The 12878-nt window shown below is 36.6% G+C and overlaps 1 protein-coding gene across 1 annotated transcript in view; it reads right to left on the reverse strand.

Annotated features, from left to right (window-relative positions):
- Nucleotides 1-12878, reverse strand: part of ZFHX4 (zinc finger homeobox 4) — a 153739-nt gene that overhangs the window by 112774 nt on the left and 28087 nt on the right. Inside the window, exon 3 of the mRNA XM_065752871.1 lies at nt 12814-12878. This exon is cut by the window's right edge and continues 438 nt beyond it. Coding sequence (XP_065608943.1) covers nt 12814-12878 — 65 coding nt within the window. The remainder of the gene's footprint in view (nt 1-12813) is intronic.

A 12878-nucleotide genomic window follows, 5' to 3' on the forward strand; every position in this document is an offset into this window, starting at 1 on the left:
ATTTTACTTTTATTTCTAAACCCTAATGTGCAAGGTTTTAATGTCAGACAGCATGAAGGCCACAACAACCCAAAAGTCGACACAGCACCTACAGTATGAGTTCAAACGCAACAGATATTCCATCTGTATTTCATGGTATACCTAAATAACAATCAATAATACATTAAAGTTAGCACTAACTGTATAAAAAGAGCACACTACAGAGTCTCTGGGTTATTTTTCAGCCTTGTACTCTGCATTCAGAAACACCTTCAGTTTTGCACCTGCAAAGGAATATCTGGGGGCAAAAAAAATTAAATAAATTGCAGATAGATGGCTAATTAGCTATTTCTGTTCTTCAGGCTCAACAAATAGTTAACTGTCGACTGATATTTTCACCCCCAGTTCACCCTGTGTATCAATAGATGTTGGAAAGCAACAAGAGGCAGCTCTCTGAAGAGGCAGGCAATGTGACAAGGGAGTAAGCTGGGCACTTTTTTCCCTCGCTCTATTAATAGTGGGGGGAATTGGTTCTCTCACAGTCTAATTCACAACCAGAGTTTTCTCTGTCTCCACTAACTAAGCAGGAGGTGACCTAACCGTTTAATCTAGGCAACTACCACAGAAGCAAAAAAGAGTCATGGATTGGAAACTGACAGACAGAAACCAAGCTACAGGCAGTAACAAGCCATTCAACATAGCAAAGATTACCTCTGGGTCTTCTACCATCGCATTAGGACTGGTCTTTAAGACAGTGTAAAAGGATTCACACCAGTCAAGACCAGACAAAGAAACATCAAGAACACCACAGAGATTTAAAGCTATCTAAGCAGGCAGGTGAAATTTAGCATTGACAAATTAAACAAAAAATATATATATTATAAGAAACGATCGAAACCAATCAAACATATTACTGGAGTCTAAATTAAATTTAACCACTCTAGGACATGGGCATCAGTATGAAAAGAGGCATGGGAAGAGACACGCAATGAAAGTAACATAGTTCCAGAACAGAATGCAATAGTATTTGTGTAAAACAGATTATATTTTAGGATGCACCAGGCATGGGACAATAAAATCATACAGCTCCACTGAGAACAGTGTGTTCAGTTCTGAAATATCTGAATATCTCTAGAAAAAATGAGCAGGGACAGAAAGAGTTCAGAGATCAGTGTTGGGGTTAGCAGAAATGTGGAAAAAACGTCCACTAAAAGCAACACTGAATAGACTGAAATTGTATGGTGCATGAATAGTGAAAGCAAAAGAGAGATATGATAGAAAGATCATAAAATATTTATAAAGATTATTTATGAAGAAATAAAAGACTACATAGAAAGATCCTAAAACAAGAAAGAATACATCATCTTTTTTCTTCTGTTGCCAGATGAATAAACACATTAAGATGGAAGATTACATTTATATGCCAATTAAATTAACCTGTGAAACTCCTTAGTGCTGATTGAGATTATTCAGAAGTTACATTTATAAACCGAATTGATGTACATGTATGTGTAAGACCATTCAAATACCATTTTTGGAAAGAAGCATATAAATATATATATTTGAATTTGTGCAATGTTAATTCGCTGTTCTTTAAGAAGAGTACCTACAAAAAGAAATAATTTTCTCCCTTTATGAGCATAATTGTTCCATATTTGCTCACCGAGGCTTTTTTTGTGGGTTTTTTTTTTTTTCCCTCTACTCTGAGAAGCAATTGTTGTTAGTCTGGAGCAAAGAGATTAGATAAGGTGGACTAATGGCATAATTTGCTGTGATAGGATAGTGATTACATACTTCGCCTATTAATGTGTTGTTTCTTCTAAAATAACATTCTGTTACGTTATGGACAGCTACTGAAAAAGATGTACTTGAGTAACTTTATTTGCAACGGAGTATTTTTCATTAGGACAAGTAGATAAGATAAATCATGATGTAGTGACTCAGAAACAACTCCAAAGAAGAAAGAAATATTCTTTAAAGTTAAATCAAATCCTGAAAATTTCAGCCCTTGAAGAGTTTATTTTATTATGAATAAGTGGGAGAGGAAAAATAAAACAGAAATCAAAACCTAACCATTATTACATCAGATACTAACATGTATGGATATTCATAGTGTTATAGAAGGTGACAGTGGCAGCCTTTTGTACATATGGACATGCATAGTTTTACATTCAGTTTATGCTCTTGGGAAGTGTACACTTTTATAAGCACACACACCTGCCTTTTTGCTTCGCCCACTGCACCCTCTGTGCAAGAAACCCAGTCTCCAGCAACTGTGCCTTCCACTCTAACACTAGCTTTGGATGACATCTGGCTCTCTGAAGTTCTCATGGGCATGAAAACTTCAGATTCCGCTTCTAACTTATTCCTCCCACAAACTGACACTCAATCAAGCACACATACAGATAAATATAAGCAGAGAGAAATACAAACGTATCCACATATATATATATGAAGAAATTAAGTGATATGCATAGTTACATCCCTATAAGGTCCATTAAGAATGTCAAACATACTGGGGCCAATCTCTCTCTCACCTCTGCTTCGTTAGAAGCACCTTTTTTTTCCCAAGGCCATTCTGTTTTTCATAGTAGTGATAGTACTGAGCTTATCTTCCGAAGCTATTAGGGTAAGCAACTACTAAAAAAGTAAGCAGACATTTGTTTCGTTCCTATTGTGAACACATGAGGCACAGAACCTTTATACCTGCAGAATTCAGCTTGGGATATAGGCTTGAATTCTCTAACAGGAGGTATGAGAGCGCTCTTATTGATTATCAGCTCAATCCTCTTCCTTATCATACATACATACATACATAAACAAACCATATAAATAGAACTCCAACACCATAGCTCCTGTCATTTGTATATCCCCAAATGTCTCACAAAAACTTTATCATCCCCTTGGTACTTTTGAGGTCACTGAGGCCACAGAAATTGAGGGCGGAAATGTCATGAACTTCATGAACTCAGGAAGTACCCCAGAAAAACTGCTGGATCCAGGTGTTGGATATTAGTGAACCCCACAAACCTATTTTTAATTTTCAAGCAATCAGACTACAAAGCACATAGTTGTGAAAGAATTTACTCTTTCTCAAAAATACTCTCCAGGAGTTCTACTGATTCTTTCTGATGATTTTCATCCCTTGAGTATATAAGCCACCGAAATTCAAGTATTGTGAAGATAGTTATGAAGCCTGACACACTGCAAGACACACCAGTAGATTAGGAGCAGGGAGACAGAGCACACTGACAGCAGATCCAATTCATCATGACTTATGAAGCTAGGCAAGCAAAAAAACGACAAAGGATATCCACAACTTAGGTACAAGAGCTGTGCCTGAGATGCATCTGCATCAGGATTAATCGTGGGGGCCAATGCAGTAGAGCTTCTGAACCACTCCAATGGTTCTAGGTCACAACTTGGTAAAATTACTCTTAAACTATTTTTGTAGACTATGTTTTAATAATCTGAAAGCTGACTTCACAAGATCCTGCTCTGATACATAGCAGCAGGGTTCTGACTTCCTCCTAGGTCAAAGATTATGAGTCACATTGGCTCCCGGACAAGTAAGGACAGTAGATTTTCAGAAACACTTGCTGTTTGTCCATTTTTTTTTTTTCCACCAGCTTCAGTCTTCCTAATTTCCACTCATTCATTAGCTGCATACATATCTGCAAATGCCGAAGGGCATTTCCAAAATAGTAACATCTAGCTACTAAAAGCTGTCTCATTTCAGTAGTAAAGCAAGCATTTTTTCCATGCTTTCGTCCCTAGCAGACACAAAAAGCTAGAAAAACATTAGACCTTTTTTCTGGTTTGTTCTAGTTGAAAAAGTATCAAACTTCTGGTCATTCACAAATTGTCTGTTTAATTAGAAAACTTTAGTATTTTTACCTCAACTAATTTCCCAGAATGCAAGATTTTGTCTAGATTGCACAGAAACAGGAACACTACTATTAGAATAAGAAGTGCACTTCCTTGTATTTTGCCATTAAGATCCATACTTTTGAATTTAGTGTGCAGAATGCTTGATAGCATCACTCATGCCTGATCCTTGAGATAGTTGCAACTGTTCAGAATTTCTCTTGAAAAATACCTTCCTTTTTATCAAGAAAACATTCTATTAGTGCAAAGAAATTTTAGAATGACGTAGACCACTGGAAGTGCCTGTTGAAGTTCTGGTTAGGAATGTGTCCACTATATATAATCGTTTTAAACAGTGTGATCACAATAGAATTGGTATTGAACCCTCTCTGAATAAGGGTAGTTTTTTTCTATCAGAAAACCTGGAGCACAAACTATTTCTGGACAGCAGATTCTGTGCTGCTTCTATGGGTAGTGTGGCCCTATTATTATTCTTTCCAGGGCCAGGACAAAGAAGCAGAGAATGCTTTTGTTCTTTGGGACAATTTACAATGGAGAACAGAAATTATGAATAAAAACTCTTACCTGGGCTGATTTCTAAATACTGCCCCTATATCCTGGGTCATTAGCACATAATCAAGCAATAAAATAGTAGCTAGACACTCATGCATTCAAGTGTCCACTTTTTTTTTTTTTAATTATTTTATCATGTATGGTTCCTGTTAGAAACCTGTAGTTTCCAAATCATGTATATCAAGCAAGAGCAATAGCTCACGGTCTTCATATATGATAAAAACAGGTTTTCTGTTATTGTCACTGCTATTACAGTAGGATGCCTCAGGCAGGGGAATCTGCACACTTTATCATTCAAGGACAACCTTTGCTCAATTTTTGTTTCCTTCAATGCCCCCTGTCTTTAAAAGCTAAAGATTATCTTAATGCCTTCCCTCCCACAGGGAGAGTAGCACATACAGTTTCCCCTGAGGCTATGGTGCACAGTACTCTGTGTTTCTGTGTACTGCTGAACTGCAGGGCTGGCACCATCCTCTGCAGACCAATGGGGTCATTTCTGTGACATCCTCCTTCACAGCTGTCCACAAAGCAAAGGCTCTGAACCAAAGCTTCACCTTCTTTAAATATAATCATGAGGACTAAAATGACCATCGTTATTTTGCACTACCTGCCAGTCAGCCTAAGAGATAGACCACAAGGATAAAAAAAAAAAAAAAAAAAAAAAAAAAAAAAAAAAAAAACAGGCCTGTCAAGTTACCTTTGAAAATTTATGGGTTTTGTTTTGGTTTTATCTTTTTTTCTTTTTTCTCATAAAAATCCTACACGCTTAATGAAATTAATACCTGTTTCCTGTTGTTCTGTATTTTGTATTTTACCTACGAATTTCCCCTCGATTGTGCCAAGCTCTTGCTAAACTCAACAGAATCAGTATTACTCAGCATTTCACACCAGCGTTTTCATTATTTCCCCTTACAAAATCTGACTGGAGCATCACTGGATAGTTATACTCCTAAAGGAAAAAAATAAAAATAAAAAAACCACCAATAAATGCAGGAAATTAATTTATCTGTCCAGCGAGATAGACACGTATAGAGACAATGCCGTCTCAAGAGCTGTGTATCAAAACACTCAAAGCTCAGTTCTGCACATATGAGGCCTCCCATCAATCCTAACAATAGATCATCCTCCTAAGATTCCCAGTTCTGGCTTTGTCTGAATGGACCAAAAGATGCATAGACCAGTGCAAAGTTTCTCCCCAGTCACTTATCAAAAACAATGGTAAAGCTGAAATACACATACACGTGTCAAAAATACAACTTCACTGTCACGCTTTCAGTCTTTTATTCGGTGCTCATCCTTAATTACGTGTAAGAGGTGATGCAGAACAATCCCACCTGGGAGAGTCTGCTAGACTGAGATTACAAATTTTAGAGAAGACACCTGTAGTGTGTGGTGCGATATCAGATACAATTTCCTAAGGGGAACAAGAAAATCTACGTTGCAGTGCTGGGTGGGAGCGGCTGCAAAATTCATAGATGAGTCAATTTATGCACATATACACATGCACACATATTGATGTAATAGCCTCACATACACTATACATTGCAATTCTACCTTGAACCTCAGTCAGAAATAATTACATTTTTCTCTTAATGTCAGAGTGAAAGAACTCCAGGCACAAAACAGCTGTTACACAGCCATTTTGTGTGCTGAGCATACTGAATAAATGAGGCTGATCCTCTACGCTGCTTTTACTCTCCTCTTCGCTCACTCTTCCTGCTCTGCAAGAGAAACTATAAACTCATGCTCCCCTGGGCAGGCTGTGCACTGAAAGGCATGTCCAAACAGACTGGTACAGTATCCTTTCAAAGGGTGACTACATCCGCATCCAGGACAAAACTCAGTCTGAGATACTGGACATTTCAATGAGGATTCTGTAAACCATCATTTGAGAGAATTTTTCTGCATTAGCAGTGTACCATAAACCAAATGCAATGTATATTATTTTTGCTATGTATGTAGGACCATCTGAGAGCCAGACAACATCTGGATATCAAATAAAATATGCCTAAAATATAACTTGAAAAATACTTTTCTGGTATTATGTTTTAAATTCAAAACAAAAAGAATAGGTTTGAAATTACTGTTCTGCTATTTTCCAACTTGCATTTTTGGAAAATAAATCTACTTGACAATAGAGTGTGAGTACAGTCAGTATACACATTAGCTGGCTACGCAGCATACTTTCAACCTTTGTTTGTCTTTATATGCGCAAGCACAACTACAGTAACTAAAGCATGCAGTGGAAATTAAATTTCATAAAACATTTAAAATCTTTAATGAGCATAAATCTTCAAGTACTATAAAAACTGAAATATCTCCTATTGCGAGGTTTATGTTTAGCAACAAATCAGAATAACTTTTGTTTACCACTGAAAACAGCTTTCTCCACCTAAACAAACAAGAATAAGATTAAGCAAAATATCCTTTGCCTCCTCAGATGTGCAGACATATTCCAATTTCCTTTGCACAATGATTTTTATGCAAATCGATGCTGCACAATCTCCTGACCTCTTTTACTATCATACTGGGACAATGACAGTCAAATAATTGGACTGGCACATACCTAGGATATTTGATTTTAAATCACAAAGTTGGTGCAGGACAATTGAAATGAAAAGAATGCAACTGTGTAAATCCTGGGCTGATCAAGTATCAACGTTGCATGCCAAACAGAGTAAAACAAACAAAGTGATTGGGGATGTTAGTCCATTCACTCTCACGTGCATATACTTCACACCCGCATCTCAGTTGTTAATTCCTAACAACGATGCTTTCATCCAGAACAAGAATAATGAGAAAAACCCAAGCAATGTTCCTTGGGGAACTGCCACACTAAAAGTTACCTATGGACTAAATCCCACTTGTGCCTCCTGCATGTACCAAAGATGAGCAAAGCATTCAACATCCTCAGCTGATTTAAAACCCAAATATGCAAATATCATTGTGGAATCCAGGCAGAATATTCTGCTTCGCTGATGGCGCGTACAGAAACAGAGGTAGCCTAATTAAGCTTCTGACTTTGAACCAGAAGAGCTGTGGACACCTCACTTTAAAACAGGAGCATATAACCCCAACTGAAGAGCAGGTGCTGCATAGTATTTGTATTTCCTGCAGAGGATGCTAGCAAGCAAGACCAACCAGCTGACCGTGAAAATTCTTGGCCCTAAGTGACCCAAGGACAGGCTATAAATCCATCCTATAAAATATAGTAAAAGCCCCGTTTGTTCTTCCACCCTTTCAATATGTGATGTTATACATTTGTGATTATCTCATTTTATTGGGCTCTTTAGAAAGCTGTTTATGATCATTTGTGGACAAAACAAAGGCTCATTGTAAACTTTTTTTAAAATAAGTTGGAAGGTCAATATGAAACAAAGGGCAGCACATTTATGACTGCTACATGCAAGCTATGCTCGTGTGTGTAATATTACAATGCATTTCAGCAAAGGGATAGAGTCCTAGCTAATTACAAAGCTAACATATAATAGTATTGCATTAGCAGCCCAAGAAATTCCTATTGAATTGCATAGATCTGAAAATAGAAAGACATGCTTGTGCTGAAACTTAATTATCTTGGCAAAAATTGTGAGGGCCAGATTCTCAGAAGACATAAACACAAAGCTCTGCTTTACACTCCTGAGGATCTAATGCTTTGTTTATTCGGATAACCTCCATCAGATAAAATTTACCATTTGGATTGACTAATTTGCCTTATTATTTATGGTATCTACAGTTAAGTAACACAATTACTACTCGGTTTGCAAGCAGAAAAAAAGAACTCTGCTGATCTACAAATACAAGGTTTCAAAGAGACAATCAGCTTGGTCTGCCAGGTTAAAAATGTGAATACTGTTGCATTCCACCCTAGGCAAAGAAGACAAGCCTTTTTCAAGGACAGTTTAGCCTGAAATTCTTTTTTATGGTTTCAAAGTAAAACATTATGGTTAAAAAAAAATAAAAAAATGAATGCAGCTTTGTTTGTTTCTTCAGTCATCGTTAGCAATAGACATAAAGGTATTCTGTTTTTGAGCCCATATGGAAAGATCATCAACACTTTCTGCTTCTGGGTTCTTTGCCAAAATACCATATCCCACATGCCTTTTACCTTAAAACATAAAAGAAAAGGTGTTGTTCTGGTCAAATAAAGAAATAATTTTTACTAGCATACGTCTAATGTTAAAGCTGCCTAAATCCTGCCAAAGACATTAAAACTCCATCTGCAAAACAGATTTTCATTAAATTGATCAGTTTAAAGTTAAGCAGCTAGGCAGATGATGCTTTTGAGCTAACCTTTAACCTTTAACCTTCTTAAACTGAAATCAGGTCACTCCTTTTGGGTAATATCTTTGCCATTTGAGAACAGGAGAGGTAAAGTGATCTATCCAAATTGAACTGACAATCATAGCATTAATAGTGTTATGGATCAATATTTTGTCAATAAAGGGAAAGCCGATGGAGTTTTCACACAGCTGAGTATTTCTCTGCTAACTGCTGCTTGTCACTTGCTCTGAGCTCCAAAAGAGCTGCATGTATAACAGAAACTGAAGTATAAACCTTAAATAAAATTGTCTGTTAAAGCTATTCTGGGTTCATTTAATAATATTTTGATACACTGAGTTCAAATATTTATTTTTGATTAGAAATTGAACCCTTTACTCTGTTACTTGGCTACCTAAAACTTCTTAGCAGCCAGTACAGTTTACTTGCAAAAAGACTGTCCTGTCACATTCAAACTCCTTTTGCTATTTATTTATTAGAAGTGTTTGGAAACTACTTTATGAGCACCAGACATGATATATGTGGTTCCCCGAGTCAAAAGCTATTTGACTAAGCTACAAAATGGCTTCCTTAAGAGTAGTTTCAGCACTACGTAGTTTATATCCAGAGAGATCACTTTCCTACCTCCTCTCCCCAAATCTGCAGAAGTCCAACACTTCCTCCTGCAAAATGGAAATGCACTCTGTTGCTATAGAGGCTTTCTCTGTTTACTTGTGGAGTTACTGAATACTTCTTGATGGATACTGTGAAGAACTCCCCACTCTTCTGTGGTTTAATTTGCTAATATCAAGCTCCATATTTGCAAGTCTTTGGAAACATCTTCTAGCCTGAGCTGAGTTCATCTAGGGTAAGGCTATCTTTGTTCTTGTTCCTAGCAGTCACATAATCAGCTGCACCTTCTTCAAGGAGACATTCCTTTTTAACATAACTTAGAAAACAGCTGAAAGTTTTACTTTACAACATTTAGAACCTAACTTTAAAAGTGACATTTTGATACCGCCTCAAAATTATACTGCTTCAGAAGGGAAGCTCTGATGTTCATGATGGGTTTAAAAGCTACGGTCATGAAAAGACATCCTTTTATTATATCAATAGTTAAGCACAGGAAGAGAAATCAAGCTGTTACGGCAACACTCATAAAAAGAAAATTCACAAAACAATAACATTTAAATAAATATAAATGACTAAAGAAAAAACTGAGGTGCCTGACAAAGCAAAGGAACAAAGTCACAGAATCTTTTTTCTGTGCTTTCAGATGGTTTTAGTATTAAAGTCTTTATTGCCAAACCATATTCACAGCACTTTAATTTTAAAAGAGTTAGAAGAGCTGCTCGAATATAAACACAATTCATGAATATTCGATATTGCTCCCAAGGCGTATATTTATTATTCATACAAATTAATGGCTTTTTTTTTTTTCCTTAGGTGCTCTAAAAGTTTATCTGATGTATAAGAAAATAAAGTTTATATCTCTCTTGGTAAGGTCTTAACCAAGACCTTACAAAAGTATCAATCTGCCAGTAGATAACAGACTTACAAAATCTAATTTCCACCTTAAGGACCGAGAGTGCATCCACAATTACAACTAAAGTTGCCTGGATGACCTGCAGTGGCATGACATTCTGTTATAAAATGTGCACATATAGAATATTTTGCAATACACTCTAATTCTACCAACCCCAAATCTGAAACAGTAATAATAATACACCAGTAAATTGACTGATTCAAACTTGCCTTAAATTGAGATTACATGAGAAATTGTGTTTGTATGTGCATGTGCTGTCTGCTTTCTGAGAGGTCTTAAATCTAGCGGGGTAAAAATTTCTAAGCTTTCTGAGGGAGTCATGGGAGACCAAAACTTTAAAAAGTTGAGATTCTCACTAGCAATCTTAGGGACAGGTCCTAAAAAATGAATGTATCAGGAGACTAGCAACCTTATGATTACCATATTTAGAGTTTAGGTTGTCCTTCTGTAGGACATGAAGTTCAGGTTGTGTCTAAGATCATATGCATTTCTTCTCCTCTGAGATGTCTTCCATCTTAACTGACTCAGAGATGGAACTTAAATGATGAAGGTGGTGGTCACCTGATGGTCAGGATAACAGCACCACACAGGCACTACTGATTGTAAAAAAAAACAGAATGTGGAAAGAAGAGCACCATCAGCGTTAGGACATTGTAACAGATGAGGGCTAAAAGTTGAGACTTGCTCCTTTCTATTTAAAATCAATTTTTTCATATAATAAAACCAAATATGTTCGACCAGGATTTTCCTAGGAATTGGTTGAAATGAGGAGTAGCTGTTTTGTATCCTGAAACTCCATAGTTACGCCTATCACTTAATTTACTTTTTATATTAAAATAAAATTTTAAAAAAGGCATCTTATTTTCAATTGTCCCTGAAGCTTTGACAGTAAAGCCACCTGTGAAAAGTCCTTTGCTTCTCCAACTCCTACCTGTGACATGGTTTGCAGCTGCATCTCTCCGGAGGGTAGCATTATACCTCAGATCATTGAAGTAATCCAGATTAACACTCCAAAAAAGAGATGGAGACCAACTACGTTTAATCCAGGTCATTTAAAAATCCTGATTTGCAGTGTGGCTCCACAATTAGCATAACTGGAGTGAGCAACGAGTCACTTCACAAATGACAAAGAGTAGCAACATCTGAAGGCAGTTTCGTTGCTGAGGTTGGCAGACATTACCACTACACTTTCTGCTATTGTGGCATTTTTCAAAACTGGACTTTGGGTCCTTCTAAAAAGAGCAATCAAACAAGAATAAACAGCTGTCCACATGGATTTAAGGAAAATAATGCAATTTAAATAAAATACATGACTGAATTAGCAGAGCAACCAGCACAATGGGAGAATATAATAGACCTGATCTTGCATTGCTGCCATTTTTGTCCATAGAAGATCCACCAAGATTACAACTATCAGGTTATAAAATTAAAAATCAAATTACTGCCCATGCACTCTGTGTTAACTCAGAACAACCATTTGAACATGGCTGAAAGCCAGCAATTTTTTTTTTTTCTTAAACTACAGGTCTGCTGAGGCTTTTCTGTATTTGCTCCTTATGCACACATTTTCAACATGATTAGAAAACCAACATAGCTGCTGTAATCAGCAGATGACTCCTTATAGTTTAGTTATCACAGATTTCTAGTATAAATCAATAGATAACACTTGCAAAATGGATTTTCTAATCATATTTAGAGCTTGTTACAGTGACTAATGGTTTGCAATATTTCCTGAATTTTTTTTATCCCCTAGACAAAAGAAGTTTTTAATAAGTTACAAAGTTATTCATCTTGGAAATGAATGTGTTATATTTTGTACATGAACCAAGACAATCAAGCCAATCCAGTAAACACACTGCAAAAAATAAGTTACCCCATAATTAGGGTTTGGAAAAAGTCATGACAAGTTGTGTAATAAATGGTATTCATCACTCCCACATATTCATTATATCCACATAGTTTTTTCCAGTAAAGATAAAAATATAGTTGCCATTCTACTAACATATTTATCTACACCACACCCTTTCATGTTTGTGAAAAATCATTACTGTCCTAGAAAAGAAGGCCAGACAAAAGGATGGCAAAGCTTATTTTTGAATATCCTTGGTAATAATGTGGCATATTGCATGTCCTTAGAGAAAATACCAATGTAAAATAACTTGGCTGTCATAGACTATGTTTGCAAGCAGATATATAAGCCAGAAAGTGATCTCCTTCCCTATGCACAGTATGGAAAATTCATCATTTTCCATAATCTCTGTCAAGCCTCCAACCAAAACGTAACGGACAAAGTCTGAAAAGATTATCAGACACGTAAAACCCCTCCAGTTATGTATTATGAGAGGATTTTTTAAAATAAACTTACTTTCCCTTTGTTCTCAAACTGAAGGCTGAATGGGCCCTCAGATGAATCTATGCAATTCGCTGCTAGCACATGCTCCTAACCAGCCTACGTAGGCTTTTTTTGATTACACACACGTTCCATAAACATTTTTTCTGCTGATTAATCACAGTCTTGTTCAATTAGCACCGAAACAGTTAATTCCTAGTCTACTTGGTGCCAAATTAAATTGCTGTCACTGGCTTACCTTGTACAGTTTCAGGGCTGCTTCATGCCTGTGATTGGTAGTATGTAAGCGCAATTTATCCACGC

This window comes from Cyrtonyx montezumae, unplaced genomic scaffold (genome assembly GCF_038088225.1).
Source record: "Cyrtonyx montezumae isolate F1298 unplaced genomic scaffold, pur_monq_1.0 scaffold_8, whole genome shotgun sequence".
Taxonomy (NCBI): Eukaryota; Metazoa; Chordata; class Aves; order Galliformes; family Odontophoridae; genus Cyrtonyx; species Cyrtonyx montezumae.